Here is a 20467-nt window from a genome sequence, read left to right as displayed (position 1 = left end):
TATAGAAACACCCAGTGGCGGCTCCAGAGGTGGGGCTGCAGCACAGTCCATAATTCAAATAGGGGAGTCACACCAACTGCCAGTGAGTCCCAGCTGGCAATGTTTGGCAGTGTTTGGGGTGGCAGTTGATGTGGATCCCCTATTTTGGACTGTGCTGCAGCTCCACCTCTGGTGCCGCCACTGGAAACCCCTATGACCTGTGTGTAGTGTATGCAGAAGCTGATGTAGCGTAGGCCGCAGTTGCACTTGCATTGTGTGCACAGAACTAAATGCAGACATTTTCCCATATGACGTGTTGAGCCCATCGCCCTACCTGTATGCATTGCTTCACAGCCATCATCATCATCGGAGCACATTGCAATAGCCCCACTGATAGTGTAACGTCTCTGCGTGATATCAGAGGCAAATCTGCGTGCGCACAAGTCAGCACGCTCCGCAGTTACATCCGCACGCCTTCACTACACATCGCCTACGTGCGAATTCCCATTTAGCTGCAAGTGGGCGCGCAACTGAGCACATGTATTTGGAAATGCTCTGTATCGTGTGCGGTCATCTCCTGAGCGCGCTCAGTGCTAAAGTAGCAATATCCGGACGGAAAAATAGACTTGCATTCAACTTTGCATCGGCTCCAGAAAACTGTGGTAGGGCATGCTGGAATGTGTAGTTCCATGGCAACCATAGGTGCCACACATTGGCTAGGCCTGTGCTATACAGTGATAGCATATATAAGCTGTTATGGAATGCTGGGCAGTGCTAAGCTCTTTCATTCTGGACAGAGGACCTCATTCAGAGTCGATCGCTTGCTGCAAGCGATCGCTCTGAATGAGGGCGGCCACTTACTTTTTTAAGTGCCACCTTCTGGTCGATCGCTAGGCTGTGGGTTACCACCCACAGCTCTAGCGACCGACCAGGGTGATGGTCGCGATGGTCATCACCATCGCGGCTTACGACCAGACCCTAAGGTTGGGTCTGGGCTCTCGTAAGCCCCAGGGAACTTCCTACTCTGTTTGAGCAGGAAGGTCCCCACTGACATCATCAATGATGTCAGTGGGGCCGCCCCCCAAACAGCAAACGTTCCGACTGGAACACCTCCGTTTGGCTGGGCACGCCCCCGGCCCACTCAGCAAACGGGGCGAGCTGTGACAGCTTGCCCCGTCTGCTACGAGACCCCTAGCGATGGAGCACCCATCGCTAGCTGGGTCTCGCGCATGCGCACGACGGAGCCAGCTCCGTCGTGCGCATGCTCTGTGGGGACCATCGACCCAGTTGCGAGTGCATCGGCACTTGCGACCGGGTCTGAATGAGACCCAGAGTGCCTGATTCACTACGGATAGCTCTTGCGATAGCCGCTGCGATTACGCACGCAGATCTGCGACGAAAATATGCTAATGTCTGCAAACGCAAAGCCGTCGCACGGCCAGCATAGAGTCGCCCACTTCCTTAATCTCATATATGTAATACCTTGCAGTCCTGCGAATATATCGGGAACATCGATATATAATAGTTAGAAATTGCTAACCTCATCGCACGCAGTAAGTACATAAGCTGCGTATGCAATCACATTGGTTAATTTATGCACGCCCATGCAAAGGGGTTCAAACGGACAGACACGTCTGTGTTTCTCTGACCACTCCCCCGTCAAAACCCCCCCAAACGCTGACCTCCCATCACTCTACCATGGCTTTCTTTCTGCGTGAGTGATGGCAGAACGATTGCAATGCTAACTCACGCACAAGCACTGCGATGAATATGCATGCGCAGTACTCGCCATCGACCGATCTGCGTGCGCTGTTGCAGTTGCAATCAGTGATGAATCAGGCCTAGGGTTCCAGTGAGTTTCCTCTGGGGTTTCTGGTCAAAAAATACCATGCTATCTTATTTTTTATTGAGATCTATTGCACAGCTATTAATAAACTTGGGGTCTCATTCAGACCCGCTTGCGAAATGCGCATGCGCACGACGGAGGCTGATCCGTCGTGCGCATGCGCGAGACCGGCAAGCAACGGGGAAACCGTCGCTCAGGGTCTCGCACCAAAGGGGGCGTGCTGTCGATGGTGAGTGACAGCACGCCCCCATTGGTGGGCGTGCCGGGGGCGTGGCTGCCCAGACAGAGGCGTTCCCATGGGAACGCCTACCATCTGGGTCTGGCCCCACTGACATCACTAGTGATGTCAGTGGGAGTGTTTTTGGCTCTGATAGAGCCAAAAGCACTCCGGGCTTGCGGCAGACGAGACCCTACCACAAGGGTCTCGTCGCAAGCCCGATGGTCGCGATGGTCTTGACCAGAACATACAATGCATTTTGCCTTCATGCCTTATGTACGTCAACTAAATATTTTTTTTGTGGGACTTCAATGCATGTATCACTCCAGTGAACTAGTGCTACATCACATAAGGTGAAATAAAAAAAATAAATGGTGTAAAACCCCCTTCTAAATTCCCTACAGATATATACGTCCCGGTGGTGGCTTCACTCCAAATTTCCAACTGTTTGAAAAAGGAGAGATTAATGGGAAGAAGGAGCAGAAAGTATACACATTTTTGAAGGTATTAAAGCATAAAGTCTTCAATGAAAATAACTTGTACGCACATTCACTGCCCTTGTGGCGTATTGGTGTAAGCCAGGTGCAGGTAATTATTCATAATTAAAACAAAGTGAAATTCATACATTGGCAGCATCTGTGGACAGAGGGGAGGTAACTGTCACAAACACGTTATGCTGAATGACAGTGGACTGCAGGTGAGTGACATTTACCTTTACTCTGAGATGCTGCGTGCACAGTACACAGAACAAACATGCCTCATGCCTCCTCCTAATATACTCAGTGAGCACCTGACAGATTGGGCTGGGCTGGGCTCCACTGTAAGAGGGAAACGGACAGGATGAGCACTATCAGTTTTCAGCATGGGGATTATAACCTCAGTGTGTGGGTGTGGGGGGAGGCTGTTTTTATGGCTCTACATATAAATGACAAAGTGATAAAAAGTAAAAATATATAATAATAAATATATATATATATATATATATATATACACACACATACAGTCAGGTCCATAAATATTGGGACATTGAAAGAATTTTCAGATTTTGGCCTCTATTCACCACCACAATGGTTTTGAAATGAAACAAACAAGATGTGCTTTAACTGCAGACTTTCAGATTTATTTTGAGGGTAATTACATCCAAATCGGATGAACGGTGTAGGAATTACAACAGTTTCAATATGTGCCTCCCACTTTTTAAGGGGCCAAAAGTAATGGGACTATCAACTCAAAAGCTATTTCATGGACAGGTGTGGGCTATTCCTTCGTTATTTCATTATCAATTAAGCAGGTAAAAGGTCTGGAGTTGATTCTAGGTGTGACATTTGCATTTGGAATCAGTTGCTGTCAACTCTCAATATGAGATCCAAAGAGCTGTCACTATCAGTGAAGCAAGCCATCATTAGGCTGAAAAATCAAAACAAACCCATCAGAGAGATAGCAAAAACATTAGGTGTGGCCAAATCAACTGTTTGGAACATTCTTAAAAAGAAAGAACGCATCGGAGAGCTCAGCAACACCAAAAGACCCGGAAGACCACGGAAAACAACTGTGGTGGATGACAAAATAATTATTTCCCTGGTGAAGAAAAACCCCTTCACAACAGTTGGCCAAATCAAGAACACTCTCCAGGAGGTAGATGTATATGTGTCAAAGTCAACAATCAAGAGAAGACTTCACAAGAGTGAATATAGAGGGTTCACAACAAGATGCAAACCATTGGTGAGCCACAAAAACAGGAAGCCCAGATTAGAGTTTGCCAAACAACATATAAAAAAGCCATTACAGTTCTGGAACAACATCCTATGGACAGATGAGACAAAGATCAACTTGTACCAGAGTGATGGGAAGAGAAGAGAAGGAAAGGAACTGCTCATGATCCAAAACATACCACCTCATCAGTGAAGCATGGTGGTGGTAGTGTCATGGCGTGGGCATGTATGGCTACCAATGGAACTGGTTCCCTTGTATTTATTGATGATGTGACTGCTGACAAAAGCAGCAGAATGAATTCTGAAATGTTTCGGGCAATATTATATGATCGTATTCAGTCAAATGCTTCAGAACTCATTGTCCATCTGCGCTTCACAGTGCAGATGGACAATGACCCGAAGCATACTGCAAAAGCAACCAAAGAGTTTTTTAAGGCTAAAAAGTGGAATGTTATGCAATGGCCAAGTCAATCCCCTGACCTGAATCCGATTGAGCATGCATTTCACTTGATGGAGACAAAACTGAAGGAAAAATGCCCCAAGAACAAGCAGGAACTGAAGACATTTGCAGTAGAGGCCTGGCAGAGCATCACCAGGGATGAAACCCAGCGTCTGGTGATGTCTATGCGTTCCAGACTTCAGGCTGTAATTGCCTGCAAAGGATTTGCAACAAAGTATTAAAAAGTGAAAGTTAGATTTAGGATTGTTTAGTTTGTCCCATTACTTTTGGCCCCTTAAAAAGTGGGAGGCACATATAGAAACCGTTGTAATTCCTACACCGTTCACCTGATTTGGATGTAATACCCTCAAATTAAATCTGAAAGTCTGCAGTTAAAGCACATCTTGTTTGTTTCATTTCAAAGCCTTTGTGGTGGTGAATAGAGGCCAAAATATGAAAATTCTGTCAGTGTCCCAATATTTATGGACCTGACTGTATATATTATATATATATATATATATATATATATATATATATATATATATATATGTTAATATTACAAGTAGTGAAGGAACGGCACCTTCAGTCTACCAGTCTTATTTTAAAGTTCCTAGAACAATAAAGTTCAAAAAGGAATCCAAAAGGTCTGGAGACAACATTCTTGCAGTGTCTTCATGTGACAATCCCACAACATGAATCTCAAAAAACCAGAATAAAACAAACACAATCATAGTGTGACCTGAGAGATTATAAATATAAAGTGCTTTCATGCATAGATGTGATCAAACTAAATAAATAATAAAAGGTGACAGAAGATAAAAAAAATCTGTGTTTAAAACACTCCACTCGTGTTTAATTCAGCACCCAAAGTGTACAAGCCTCATACCAGCTGTAATCTGTTATAGGTCAATGTATGTAGGGTCTCACCTTGTTAAGCGCTCTTCCACTTCAAAGGTAAAATATGAGATATGGTAAGAACTTACCCTTGTTATCTGGTATAGGCGATGGCGGCAGACATCCAGGCACCACAAAGTTAAAAATGTCTCCATCCTCCCAGGATGCACTGGGGTCCCTCTCCTATACCCGAGCCTCAGGCACTCAGTTTCGTCGCAAGCCATAGGCCGGAGGAGGATAAAGAGAGAGAGAAGAAAGTCTGGAACACACAAGAATCACATTCTCACCAGAGGGAGACGGAAAAACCGGTGACCAGAATCACAGCCCATCTGCAGTACAGGTGCGACAGGGCGGGAGTCCTGTGGAACCCTATGGACTTCGTAGAAATAGAGATAACAAGGGTAAGTTCTTACCATATTTTATATTTTCTACTTCAGGGTCCATAGGGTATCCACAGGATACCTTGGGGATGTCCCAAAGCAGTATCCTTCAAGGGTGGGGATGCTCCTGTGCTGAGAGGAGAATCCGTCGCCCGAAGGAAGCATCCTGAGAGGCGTAGATATAAAAAGAATAATACCGTACGAAAGTATGGTCAGATGACCACGCAGCCGCCTTGCAAAGCTGAACAGCTGAAGCGCCACATCGAGCTGCCCATGAAGGACCCACAGACCTAGTGGAATGAGCCTTAACAGAAGATGGAACAGGAAGGCCCTCGTGAGCAAAAGCTTCAGAGATAGCCAGTCGAATCCATCCTGCCAATGTTTCTTTAGTGGCAGGCCAACCTCTTTTATGGAAGCCATAAAGGACAAACAAAGAGTCTGACTCCCATAGACAGAAGAAGTGCGGTCTACATAGATTTTCAAGGGCCACATCCAAGGTGGCCTCACCAACCGAAAGGTCCGGTGAAGTAAACGATGGTACAATAATTTCCTCGTTGATATGGAAACTAGATACCACCTTTGGAAGAAACCCAGGACGAGTGTGCAGCACAGCCCTGTTTCTATGAAAAATTAGAAATGGAGGTCTACATGAGAAAGCTCCCAATTTCCGAAACCCTTCTGGCCGAAGCAATAGCCTGAAGGAATACAGTCTTAATGGTTAGCCATTTCAAATCCACTGAGCCCAGTGGTTCAAATGGCGGTCCTTGAAGAGTCTTCAAGACCATAGCCAGATCCCATGGTGCCACAGGTGGAACAAAGGGAGGCTGAATAAGAAGCACCGTTTGCATAAAGGTGCGGAAATCAGGAAGCATAGCAATCCTACGATGAAACCACACTGAAAGTGCAGACACCTGTACCTTCAGGGAAGCTAGGCGAAGACCCTGGTCTAAACCCACCTGTAGGAAGGCCAGAACCCTGGCCAATCTGAACACCTGAGGAGCATAACCTCTAGTGCGACACCACTGGAAGAAAGCCTGCCACACTATGGTAGATGTTGGCAGACGAAGGCTTCCGAGCACTCAGCATGGTGTTGACCACCGAACTGGAGAAACCTCTGGACCTCAAGAGAGCAGTCTCAATAGCCACGCCGTTAAAGACAGCCGATTCAGGTCCGGATGAAGGCAAGGACCCTGAGATAGCAGGTCCTGATGTTGAGGCAACAACAGCGGAGTGTGCACTGAGAGACTCTGAAGATCCGTGTACCAGTGCCGCCTGTGCCACGCTGGAGCAATCAGCAGTAGCGTGCCGCCTTCTTGCTTGAATTTGCGTATCATTCGAGGAAGAAGGGAGAACGGAGGGAAGAGGTACGCTTACTGGAAGGTCCACTTGACCGCCAGAGCGTCCACTAGACAAGCCTTTGCGTCTCTTGTTCTTGACCCGAACATTGGCAGTTTGCTGTTGTGTCGTGAGGCCATGAGATCTATCTCTGGAAGGCCCCACTTGTTCACCAGTAGCTGACACACCTCCTGGTGAAGAGACCACTCTCCTGGATGCACGTCTTGACGGCTGAGAAAGTCTGCTTCCCAGTTGAGAACTCCTGGTATGAACACTGCTGATATTGCGGTGAGATGCTTTTCCACCCATACTAGAATGCGGGATACCTCTGTCAGAGCCGCCTGACTGCGGGTCCCTCCTTGGCGGTTTATGTATGCCACCGTGGTGGCGTTGTCCGACTGTACCTGCACAGGTTTACCCTGCAGGACCTGTCTTGCTTGCTGGAGAGCCTTGAATACTGCCCGCAGTTCCAATATGTTTATTGGAAGAGCAGCTTCTACCGATGTCCACCTTCCCTGAAAGAAGTGTGGACCCATCACCGCTCCCCAGCCTCGGAGACTGGCATCCGTCGTCAGAAGGGCCCAGTCTGCATTCCAAAAGGGGCGTCCCTTGTTCAGGTGAGCCGTCTGTAGCCACTAGGCCAGAGATAATCGCACCTCCGGGGAAAGCCCCAAAGTCTGTGTCTTTATCCTTTGGGGCGACCCATTCCATCCGGAAAGGATCAACTTCTGCAGAGGTCTTGAGTGAAACTGGGCAAACTCCACCATGTCGAACATGGATACCATGGATCCCAGTAACCTCATTGCCGAGTGAATAGACACCCGGCGACTCTGCAAAGACGGACCTTTGCCTGTAACGCAGAGATCTTTTCTCCCGTCACCAAGATCCTCTGATGTTGGGAATCCAACAGAGCTCCTAGATGGAGCATTCTCTGTGATGGTACCAGGGAGGACCAATTTATCAGCCAGCCGAAAGACTGCAATAGAGACTGTTAGTTGCAGATGGTGCTGAAGTTTCTTTGAGGACTCCGCCAGTAACAGGAGATCGTCCAGATAAGGTAACAGGCGGACTCCCTGCAACCGCAGGTGGGCTGCCATGGCATCCATAACTTTGGTTAACACCCGAGGTGCTGTAGCCAGACCGAAGGGCAGAGCCTGAAACTGGATGTGGTCCTTGACCACTGCAAATCTGAGGAAGCACTGGTGTGCTGGGACAATAGGGATATGCAGGTAAGCCTCCTGAATATCCAGCGACACCATGAAATCCCCAGGTTCCATTGCTAAAATAATGGAACGCAGGGTCTCCATCCTGAACCAAGGAACCCTCAGAAATTTGTTGAGGGATTTGAGGTTGAGTATTGGCCTTTAGGACCCATTGGGTTTCTACACCAGAAAAAGATTGGAGTAATACCCCAATCCCTTCTGAGACAAAGGAACTGGCACTATAACTCCATTCTGGAGCAGCGAGTGGATTACCTTCTTGAGTTCCCGGGCCTTGTCCTGATTGGACGGAAGGCCCGTGGTGAAAAACCGGCTGGGAGGCCTCCTGCGGAAGGAGAGGGCATACCCCTGAGAGACCACTTCTCTGACCCATGTGTCTGAAGTGGTCAGACACCAGATTTGGGCGAATTTCAGAAGTCGGCCTCCCACTTTGAGGTCCCCCAAAGAGAGGCCGGTCCCGTCAGGCCGAAGGTTTATCATCGGACTTGGGAGTGGGACGTCTGGTACTCCAGGCCTGCTTCCTGGGCTTTGCAGGTTTCTTGGCGGCAGTCCTCCTAGAAAAAGGACTGTACCCTGGGTCTGTTATGCGTTCTGTAGGGCCGAAAGGACGTTGGATCCTTTAAGGAGGACATAGGCAACGTAGCACTCTTTACTAGACATGTGAATCCACTTGTGGCGGGTTATCCCATTTTGCAAAATAATTATCTGCAAAAAGGTATGCCACCGCAAACCGTCTAGGGGGCTGGTAACGCTTACCCGGCGTTTTCCACGCCTCCTCTAAATGATCCACTAGCTGATCAGATAGGGGGAAGCACCGTAGCATCACCTTTAATATCCTTGAAAAAGGCATATTTTGATTTAGCTACAGGAGGAGCGTCATCCTCAACAACCAAGGCCGTGCGCACCGCACGTAGAGGCATCATCTGTCGTCACAGCATCCTGATCTTGATGAGGTTGCAGCTGACGCTTCTGTGCCCGCACAGACGACTCGCCCTGTAACACCTCTGATAGCTGTTGTACTGAGGTAGACAGTGAATTAGCCCACGCAGGTTCATGGATGACCTGAGGGGGCGACAACGGGAAACTCTGAGGTACTATTAACTGTTTAGGAAACCCCTGCATAGGGGACGACACCATAGACTGCTGTGAGACCCCCATCTGGGGACACGCAGGGGTTGTCGTTAACTGGCCCACCAGGATAGTAAGTGCCGTAGCAAAACAAGCCCATGGTAGCACCTGCACAGGTGTAGTGACAGAAGTCGGCCGTGCCAACCGCAGGCATGCCTTACATAATCCATCAGAGTTACCATCACCCTCTGCCAATGGTACCTTGCATACAGTACACTGAGGCGGAATAGGGAAATCATGCTCACTGTCAGACATACTGAGTGTGTGACCTGGAGCTGTATGTGACCACCGCACTTCACAACAAGTTATATAGTGAGGTATAAATCCCCCTTGCAACACCGCACCGCAAGGGCTTGTTAGCAGAGAAGAAGAAGAAAAGGATAGGGAAAATAGCTGACAGTATGTGAAAGTAACAGACAGCAGGGCTAGCCCAAAGTCACATACAGTGCAGAATATTGAAAACCCTGCAGTATCTGCGCTTCATCAACTAACCAGACCTCAGGCTGGTAGGAAACAGCGCTGCATACACTGACCTTGCACCAGAGGAGAGGTATGCAGGGGGACCCAGACCACGATGCCCGCATTAACAGCTTCCAGCAGCGTTTGCCACATGTATTAAAATGGCCACCGAGGAGCAGAGGGAGGGCTGGTCCGGGGGCGGAGCACATGCAGATGCCTAACCACCTTGTGGAGAGGCCGTGTGCAGCGGGGGAGGCGCCGGCTGCTTAGCAGGGAGAGCGCGCTCCCCTGGCATGCATTTAACCCCTGGGACGCTGGACATTTACTGTTTCTGTCCAGTCCTCAGTCCCAGGGGGTAGTGGAAAGCGCAGGGATCAGTAGCCTGGTTCCACACTGCAGCCAGTCCCCAGGGAGCCCCCTGCCTGGGGACTAAGGACTGTGCTATTCGGCTGGGACCCACCGCGGGACCTTGCCGCTTACCTGAACCCCTGTAAATCCGGCCACAGTCCGGGCAACCGGGGCCACCGCTAGCTGTGACCCCAGTCACCCACCAGCATCCCCGGATTAGTACTGGCGTTTTGGTACCAGCGGGGTGTAGGAGCAACAACATGGACGTCAGTACAGACTGTCCATGTTGTCTGCTTGTTAGATGTGCAGCCACAGCTGCATTGAAGAACTTCAGGGGCCGTGCAGACCCCCACTCTGTACGGTGCATCCGACTTCGGCCAGGCACCGACGAAAACTGAGTGCCTGAGGCTCGGGGGCGGGGTATAGGAGAGGGACCCCAGTGCATCCTGGGAGGATGGAGAAGTTTTTAACTCTGTGGTGCCTGGATGTCTGCCACCATCACCTATACCCCAAGGTATCCTGTGGATACCCTATGGACCCTGAAGTAGAAATCCCAGTATACATAATGATATAGAAAAAAAGAGCCTCTAGTAGTGCAATAAGTTCAAATAACATACACTTTAATAATAAAAAATTATAGAGACTATACAATATAACAAAAAACAAGGCGCTTATCTGTCCATAAGTATGGAGGTATTCACAGGAGGTCCAGCTCAACGCGTTTCGTCCCGCTGTGGTTTCTGAGGACTTCTTCAGGCGTAGATATAGCAGTTTTATTCTTTTTTTTTTTAGATTCATGTCGTGGGGTTGTCACACGAAGACACTGCAAGAACGTTGTCTCCAGACCTTTTGGATTCCTTTTTGAACTTTATTGTTCTAGGAACTTTAAAATAAGACTAGTACACTGAAGGCACCATTCCTTCACTACGTGTAATAATGATTCTTTGAATAGATCATCTTTAACCTTTAATAGGGTGTGTCCATAATTATTGTTACACTGGGTATTTTTCACAGTTATTTTATTTTTGATATTTATTATATTTTTTATTTATATATGAGCTTAGTGTGCAACTTACACTAAATTTTTATTAAATATATATATATATATATATATATATATATATTCCACAGACATAAAAACCTTACGGTTTTACATATCCCATTAAGGCTTCTTACACATAATCTGAAATTTCACAAAACCTACTGAATTTGGAACGTGTTCCTTGCGCAATACAGATATTGGTATGCCATCACACCGTGGTTAACTGCAGATTCAGAACTCTCACAGAGTGAGATTGCTGTCACTCAGAAAATGGTGGAGCGCTAATTCACAGAATTGTGTGCTCATTGGATACACACATGCTGTCTATGCAAATGAGGTCTGAGCAGAAGATAGAGCTGCACAGATGGGATAAGAGTGGAGTGGATGGAGAAGAGATAGAGCAGTGTGGATGGGACATAGAAGCATGGAGGGGAGGGGGAGCTTAAGCTGCACTGATGGTAAGAAACCAAAGTGATGCAGTTCTGTGGAAAACAGTGGTGCGAATGGAGCGGAGAGTGGCATGGTTTGGGAGAACCGACACAATGTAGATGGGGGTACACAGTGACATGGATGGGGGAAGACAGAGCAGCGCAGATGGGTAAAGACAGATTGGTATGGAGGAGGGAATACAGACTAGCACAATGTGAGAACATACATCAGTAGAGATTGGGAAAGAGATTGCCACGGTTATGGCGGCATAGTGGTGCAGATGGAGGAATAAAAAAAATGCCATGAGGGGAAGACAAAGTGGTGTGACTAGGGGGAAGGTTGTGGTGCACATAAAAGGAAACAGAGTGGCACAGATGCAGGAAGACAGGGCGGCACGGATGGGGAACGACAGACTGGTGCGGATGAGAAAATTAAAAAACTAGCACAGTTAGGAGACCACACAGCTGTAGAGAGTGGGGAAGTTACAGCCGCATAAAGGCAAAGATAGTGTACATGCATAGACAGAATAATATAGTTTTAGAAATGAAGAAGCTGAATGTGTATTCTCAATTAGATGATTGTATGCAGTAAGACGGATTTTGGAACCCAGTGAGATTGTTGTGTTGAACGAATGGGAAGATTGAGGGCACTTAGTGGGATGTGGGAGCCACATAACTGCTCAGACCTCAGTTGCATAGACTGCATGTGTGTATTCCAATGAGCACACAATTCTGTGTTTGTGTTTTCTGTTTTTTTAATATTGCTTTTGCTGTGGAACTACAGGTACCAGCAGGCCTGTATTGCCCCTGCATGGTGGTTCTTCAAGTACCAGCATGCAGGGGAGGCCTGCTGGGAACTGTAGTTCCACAGCAAAAGCCCAAATTTTAACTCTTTACTTGCACCACACTTTACACAACCTACCTGGCACCCACCGCTCCAGGGGTGCAGGAGAGGGTGACCCGTTTATTGGGGGGGGGTCCCCAGCGATCCCCGGCCTGGGCTGACTAGCGGTCAGGGGTGATGCTTCGGCTGGGGGGCCTGGCGAAAGGGCTCCCCTGGCTGTGGCATCACTCCCCCCCCTGCTGGAAGGGGTCCGGTGCTGGTTCTGGTAAATACAGGGGGACCCTACGCATTTTTTCCCCCTGCATTTCCAGAACCAGGGCTTGCTCAGAGCCCAGTTCTAGTTGCGCTGAATACGGGGGACCCCTACATCATTTGTCCCCCGTATTTTGGCAACGAGGACTGAAAAGCCTGGTGCTGGTTGTGCTTCATACGGGGGGCCCCTACGTCATTTGTCCTCTGTATTTAGCACAAGCAGTACTGGGTCTCCAAAGCTCAGTGCTGGTTGTTTTTGGGGAGGGGGCCACCCCATTTTTTTTTTTTTATACACAGGTTTGTTTTTTTAAATTAAAACACAGAAGCACAGACGGGTTTCATTCCCGCTACAGTCCGCGGGTCCTGGCCACAGCGGATGCTCGATGCCCCCTCATGTCCTTGCCGCAGTTAACGACCGCTTTCTTCCTCCCAGTCCCGGCCCCGCAAAAGGCAGCCATCTTGGTGCACCCAAGTGAAGCCACAGTGAGTACACCTGCTGGAGGCTCCTACTGAGGTTGCGCAAGGAATTGAGATTTCCTATCTCTATAATGGCGGATTCATGATGCAATAGTTTAAAAACTGTAACTTTCTCAAAAACCTGAACCCCAAAAGGCCCTATTCTGGAACAATAACTCCCTAATAAAACAAAACCTGAATCTAAATTCGCCCCCTACCCTGAGTTATGCCTTCCCAAAAATCCCACATAGAGAACAGCAGAAAAGTGTTTCAGAAAAAAGTGACAGTTGGAGCTTTAGATTACTCCCAAATGCTCATTTTTAATTTTTTGACCTCTAATTTGGCATGCAGCACTGAGCGACAGTTCTACCCGCCTGTGTCAAATTTCAGCCCGGTATCTCCAATAGCTTTTGAGGTGCAGCCCCTTAAACACCCTGCCCCCTCCCACACCCCCCTTCGGAATTCTCTATGATGATTTCTGTTTTTTATCGATTCATCCTTAATATAAGGGCACGAATGTGCCCTTATAACATATAAATATATAATTATTATTTATTTATTTTTAAATCACCCTATCCCAATCTCCACAAGATTCTTTATCAATCTTGTTGGGTTCCCAAAACAATTTTTTTATATAAATACAAAGTCTCAGGGAAGCTCTTTTCCACTTTCTACAGTCCATTGTACATCAACGATAACCATCATTTATTTATTGTACCCACCTCCTCGTAGCCATCTGCTGTTCAGGTTTTTTTTTATTTTTACTTATTCCATCTGTAGTTACGATGAAATGATCCTACTGCTAGCAGTAAATGTATGCATTTCAATAGGAATCGGGAGTTTAATATGATGAATGCTAGGATTTGAGGCTCAATAACCTAATTGTCTTTTGTCCTCAGAACTCCTGCCCCCCTGTGGGTGATGTTTTAGGCAACCCACTGAATCGGCTCTTTTGGGAACCCATCAAAGTGAACGACGTCAAGTGGAACTTTGAGAAGTTTCTTGTGGGGCCCGATGGCCGTCCGGTGAAACGCTGGCATCCCCGCACGCCGGTGAGCCAAGTAAAGAGAGATGTGACTAACTACTTCAGATCGCTGCCAGGACTTCAGAGGTTGCTCATGACGGACAGAGAGCAGAAGTAGCCTCTCGCCGATACAATCTTTGCTTAATGTCACCATGCTTGTTTATATAGTTTTTGTGCTCTTTTGTGCCAAGTCTGAGCAGCTGGCAGAAGATCAAAAGGTAGCCTTGAGATACCATCTGTGTGAAAGATAGGTCCTAAAGCACAACCCGTGTTGGACCTACCTGGAAGCCAGAATTTTGGTAGGTGGCTGTTAAGTGCATTCCGGCAACTCTACCGTTCTGGGATGGTCTCTACCTTCCTGCGGCCTTCTGCTTTCTGCTTGGTCTAGAGTGAAGCTTTATCTATGCTAGTACTCAATAAACATTGTCTATTTTTAAACAGTCTTCTGTAGCCTTGTATGATTGGAGAAATTTTTTTTATAAAATCAGAACAAATATTCGTTTGATACAATGTGGGTATAGCAAACTTCTGTTGTCTAACACACTTCTAGGTTGGTCACTATGGTTTTCTTCTCCGGGCACAGAGAACACAGGAGTTCAGATTAGTTTAAAAAATATTTTTTTATTAACATATGAAAGGGAAAATTATGAATATTTTTGTTTCATAACATTTCATATCATACATAATTCTTGTAAGTGGTAATTGGATTCATATTTCTTCTAGCCAGTGCCAACATACTATATAGTGATGAATTACATACAATAATTTACAGAAAATCCTATACACCCATACGCTCAATTCTGAGGATCATTTATTTAACATTCGATACAGGCATCTAAAGTAAACAGTAAAAGCTAGTTTAACAAACTATTATTAAAGCAGAGCATGGAAAGATTAGACCTTGGTACATATTATGTCTCAGTACAGGGATAAAGAGAGACTTCAGTGTTGTTCTATTCCCATTCTCTTAAAGTTATTGCATATTTGAGTAATTATTTGTAACTGCGCATGCTTAAAAAGTTCTGAAAATCTCAGCGGTGCCTGCGTTACACAGAGCATACGCACCAAGGGGCTGTTGCGATTGATTCAGAAGGTATGAGAAAGGTGACAGAAAAGTGATGGGAGTTCCTGTGTTGTGACTGGGAGGTGGCTAGTGGTGCGCGCAAAAATGGTCCATTCAGTGGGCATATTAAGGGAGTGTCCCGCGCATGTCAGTGCAAGCGGCTGCATTCACAGGCGTGCAGCCGCAGGCATAGGAGGCCGTGGACAGACGGAGACACTGCACCGGCCATAAGGGTGGTGCAATTTTTGATGATGTGACCGATAATGGTGTCTTAGGATGCACCAATTGGTATTACAGCATCTACAGATGCCATAATTGGTTGCCTACAACCATTAAGCTGCACGGATGTACACAAGTTATGGAGTTTGTAGTCCATTTGCATAAACCCGCAGATGGGCGACTGCCAATAGACACTGCTGCGTTCGCTTTTTCATTTGACTCATCATCATCAGCCCCTCTTATCTCTTGTTAGTTACGAAATTCAGCTGACCCCAAGCATCAAGCTAATTTTTGTTGCGCATCTAGTAAGTGAGAAACGACATTACAAATGATGAATATCGGCGGGCAGCCGGCTTTCCAGCGCTGGTCCTTGGAGAAAGTAACACAGCGGCCACCACACATTACCTAAGCCTGACCGATATTTTAATTTCCGAAAACTATTTTTAGGGGACCGATTATGCTGCGTGTAAGTAAGGCTCATCATCACATGTCTATCTGTTCAATGAAATATACAGGTAGAGAAACAAAATGATCTTTACGTATTCATATAAGTGGAATATTTTTTTTATTATTATTTATACTCCTCAGTTAACAATAAATGACTTGCAGTATTTTTTATAAAAATTTCTGCCGCCTTCTGGTGGGAACATAAGCATGCATTAACACTGTTTCTAACCTATCTACTTATGTGCTAGAGATTGCAACTGACTTACGACTTTGAAAATGTAGCCATCTAGGCTCTCGGATCTTCTTCCATCACCTATTCAGCCACAAGGAGTTATTTTATTTTCATAAAACAATGGTGCAGCACTCTGGATAAAAAAATTAAAAGGAGTTTTATCACTTTACTTAATCCCCTCCCTATACAACAATAGTCCTTCTCAGTGACTCGTACCATTCACTGTATCAAGCAGTATCCTAGCACTTACATATATCCAGTAACACCGTCTGCCCCAACTTGCTCATTGTACGGTGGGAATAATACATAACTGAAATCCGCAGAGCCGCTGTGTAGGATTTTTCCTCTTAGAGGGAGCGCCGAGCAGCACTGAGGGTGAACTGCAGAATTCCTGGCTATGTCCCGAGACCTTGTGCTAATACAGCGAATGTACAGAGGGTATTAAGTAAAATTCATATGGAAACCCCCTTTTTAAGTTCAGATGATTTTCTTCCAGCCAAAAGGCAGAACAAAGAGTATCATGGTGTTTGCATATCATCTTAATGTTACCTTAAAAAGCAAATGGACAAATCGCTTCACTGTTAAAAAAAAAAAAACGCTCAGACAAGGAGAAGGGTTCTAATCAGAATGGGACGTCATACAAAATATATAGTTTCAAAAATAAAAATATATCGGTATGATGTTTCGTAAAAGAATAAACCAACGAAAATTTACTAACATGCTACGGTTACACCGGTGTTGACAACAGTCATGACACAAAGCAAATTTTAAAAAATCAATGAGTCCATTACCCCAGATTTGCGATAGGACAATACCCTAATTCCCATCTCCGTCAAACATCATCTACTGTCCAGTTATTTTACAGATGAGCAATTTGGTTTTGGCTCGGATCTTACTAAAAAAAAATTTGGATCTCAGAATGAGGCAAAACGTCATCTTTCATGGACATCTCAGCACGGATGTCCATGACTCATGACATTTTGTCCATGAAAGATGATGGTTTGTCCATGAAACATGATATTTTGCCTCATCCTGAAATCCGAACTTGGTGGGAAATTCCGAGCCAAAACCAAACCCACTCATCTCTAATTTATTGGCAATTATCAGTTTTCCCAGAGCCCACAATCAGACACTTGCTTTCTACACAAAATTACAATTGAGTAAGCTGACAAATTTGGGACAACAGAGAAGATGTGTTTTTGTATAACCCAAGAATATCTAGCTTCTTTTAACGAGATAAAATATGGAACAAACTTCAACCAAGCTATCAGTAGGGACCAATATTGTGTCTTCTGCCATTTCCGACTTTATACAAAATTTATCATAGCGCTCCAAATTTTCATGCATCAAAACGGTCAACATAATGTTCCTCTCCTAAATCTTTTGTCTGCTCTACTCTCCGTGTTTCATTCCGTAATGTAGGGCGAAGTGACAATCAATGGCTTTCAACACTTACCGATTCTAAATTATGGCTATGTACTCTGCTCTCAAGCTGCTGTTGCAGACCATTTCCTTCCATTGGATCAACAAGACTTTTACAGGCTACACTGCCCATAAACATAAGCTCAAGAATTTATATTACATGCTCTCAATTTACTAAAGGATCTAGGTGAACAACCACCTTTTATCTTGCGTTTTTCATTTACAAGCACTCGAGGAAAGATATAACCCTTCCTAGGGTGAACACGACGGAAATGCCCAGTAGTAATATTCAACTGTATGTAATTAGTGTTGAGGCCAATGGAGGTGAAATTTAAAGCGTGCCTCAATGCTTTTGCTGGTTCCTTTCAGCATACACAATATTTTTTTTACCAAAACAGAAAGTAAATTTAGTATATTGTAAATTCCCGCAAGTCTCAATGAGTAGATTACACGTTACACAAGTCTTCCCATCTACAAATTCAATTATGAAGGTATCTGATGGGGCATTGTGGTATCCTCTATGCCAGTAATTTTTTTAAAAAAATAGATGTAAACAAAACAAGTATAATTGAAGAAATTAAACAAAAAGCATTGTCTGAAATAATAAATCTTACAATCAGAATTAAAATTTGACAGAATTATTTGTAAGCTCTGCAAATCACCCGAGACCACTTTTAATGGTAGCTGTGTGTGTTCTTGTTTGTCTGGTGCGGAGTTTTGTAAGCCCACAGAAAACACAGATTACACCCCCCTCCCCAGTTGTTTTTGTCCTATCTACAGAAAAGGGACATAATGCTATCAATACTATTATCGAGCACGCTTTAAGAAAAGTTAAAGGAGAGTCACATTAGTATGGCTCCGCACAAATCGGTAACAAGGAAACAGGAAATATCCTATGCACAACATTTTATATATTAATTGTATATTATTATGGCTTAGCTACAGTGTACATGCGCCACTTCACTAGAAATAAATCTACACATCAAAGTAGAGAAATAGAATGGCTGTAGTTGACTTAAGCTTGTATTTAATAGAACCAAATGATCAAGATCCTGTGGTTCCATCGTCATGTACGGAGGATCACACTTCTACCTAACATCGTGTGAGGTTTGAGGTGAGTAGCTTTCGTATTGTGTCCTGCATTGCACCAAACCACCTCTAACGCACTCCGCCCTCATCTGGTCATGCCTGACCAGCCTTTCCTCTTCTCACGGATTTGGAAGGAGACCAGCTGTTGCTGGTTCGTGAACCATGTGGCTGTATAGAACAACGTCACACCCAGATAGCTGTAAGTACGGGCAGAAAGAGATTAGGAAATGCTGGTGCCTCCATAGCATCCACTCAGGTTGGCCTCTGTGGGTTCTGGGCTCCCCTCTTAAGTCCATCTAAAAAATAAACAAACATGCAAATAGGGTGTAGGTAATCAGACATTTTTACCTATTTATGCTATTCTTTTGTTTATTTATTTTACCGGTTTATGAAACTAAAATAACTAATGAATGACAACCTCACCTGATGATATACAAGATCGTGTACTATGAAACTTTATCAAAGCCATCAACTAATGCACAGAATATCACAACTGTGAATGGGCAGCGCGAAAGCAATTTGCAGCCAATGAGATTGCCGTAAATCAACCTGTAGTCAATCAGAGCTGGAACATCCTCTAACATTAATTTATTAGCAATCAATTAGATAGCACCTACATACTACGCAGTGCTTGCAGAGAGAATATTTAATCACTCACATCTTTTCTGGTGCCAGCAGAGCTTACAATCTATAATACCCATCACACAGGCACACCTACACTAGAAACCAGGTCGGACTGGTCCACAGGGTTATAGGGTAAATTCCCAGTCGGCCCCTTTGCTTAAAGGCCCACCTCCTACTCAGGGGCTCAGTTTCTAGACTGTTACTCTATTAGAGAACAGTCACCTGGCGGAGCAGGACCAGGGATGAACATGGGCGCTTGGGTTCACTTCTACATAAATTACACCAAGATTCGCCCTCCTGCCAATCAAAGTGGGCTGTCATGTTACATCCCTGTCCTATCTTCTTGTTGGCAGTGAGGTTTCGCATAGTGAACACAGGGGTAGATGTATGAAGGGGCAGGCAATGGGCGTTATATGTCGGGACCGGCTTCGCCCATTTAGCGTGGCGGAGCAGGTCTCTTTATCAGTGGCATGTATTATTACCTTAATTGCCGAAGAGGGAGAGTTTTAACTCACCTCTCCAGCGAGTGGCACTCGCTCTCTTTCAGCTTCCGACCAGCGCTCTGCGCATGTGCCGGTCAGAAGACCCCAGCGGCACTCGAGGCTCATTGAGAAAAAACCCCCCAACACTTTATTGTTTTTTTTAAAGCACAATCCCTGGCGGCCGGAACCACATAACGTGCGCCGATACCACTCCTCCCCCATACCATCCCTTCATACATCTCCCCCACAGTCCCTGCTAGTGATTGGGATGGCACTGTAGCTCTGCATTCATTCACTAATCTACAATTAAGTAATCCTAGTGATAAGAGCTTAGGGGTCGACGCACTAAGCCTTGGAGAGAGACAAACTGGACGGAGATAAAGTACCAACCAATCAGCTCCTAACTGTCACTGTATTTTTTTACAATGGCATTATGCCTTTACTAGACCTAAGGCAGTTCTCACTGAGTTTTAGACAATGGCCGGTCAGTACCAGGGGCCCCTATCACATGCGTAGCGTGCATTACTGTGGTATATACAGACAGGATCACCATCAAGTGCTTCATTATTGTACACGTTACTATGGTGTATTCACTACAGCGAATTGCCGTTTTCAATCTGGTACGTTATCATGCATGTACTATCAGTATTTAATACATATTTATAAAAGGGACCAAGATCATGCACAGGCTAGCCAAGCCTCTGTATGGTGGCTGACCAGACCCCATAAGCATGACCCCCTAACCACGGCATTCAAAGGGTAATTATCTAAATTTGTTATAAAAAAAAAAAAATTGGGCACGCAAAGCGTACACGCCATTCTGTGACATAATTAACCCAATTCTGACTAATAGGCGGTTAAAAAAGTAGGAATAAAATTCCTATTG

General features: G+C 45.5%; 2 protein-coding genes across 8 annotated transcripts in view; one reads left to right on the top strand and one right to left on the bottom strand.

The window, feature by feature from the left end:
* Positions 1-14446, top strand: part of GPX3 (glutathione peroxidase 3) — a 28655-nt gene extending 14209 nt beyond the window's left edge. Inside the window, exons 4-5 of the mRNA XM_088478245.1 lie at positions 2447-2546; positions 13879-14446. Coding sequence (XP_088334371.1) covers positions 2447-2546; positions 13879-14121 — 343 coding nt within the window. The 3' untranslated portion in view covers positions 14122-14446. The remainder of the gene's footprint in view (positions 1-2446; positions 2547-13878) is intronic.
* A 158-nt stretch (positions 14447-14604) lies between these two features.
* TNIP1 (TNFAIP3 interacting protein 1) overlaps positions 14605-20467 on the bottom strand; it is an 84434-nt gene continuing 78571 nt past the window's right edge. For all 7 annotated transcript variants that reach the window (XM_088478238.1, XM_088478237.1, XM_088478240.1 and 4 more), the window contains one exon: positions 14605-18771. In XM_088478238.1, the coding sequence (XP_088334364.1) occupies positions 18728-18771 (44 nt within the window). In that variant the 3' untranslated portion in view covers positions 14605-18727. The remainder of the gene's footprint in view (positions 18772-20467) is intronic.

This window comes from Taudactylus pleione, unplaced genomic scaffold (assembly GCF_031769625.1).
Source record: "Taudactylus pleione unplaced genomic scaffold, aTauple2 ptg000212l, whole genome shotgun sequence".
NCBI classification, from domain to species: Eukaryota; Metazoa; Chordata; class Amphibia; order Anura; family Myobatrachidae; genus Taudactylus; species Taudactylus pleione.
The sequence above is the reverse complement of the archived record's forward strand: the minus strand, read 5'-3'. Positions and strand labels throughout refer to the sequence as shown.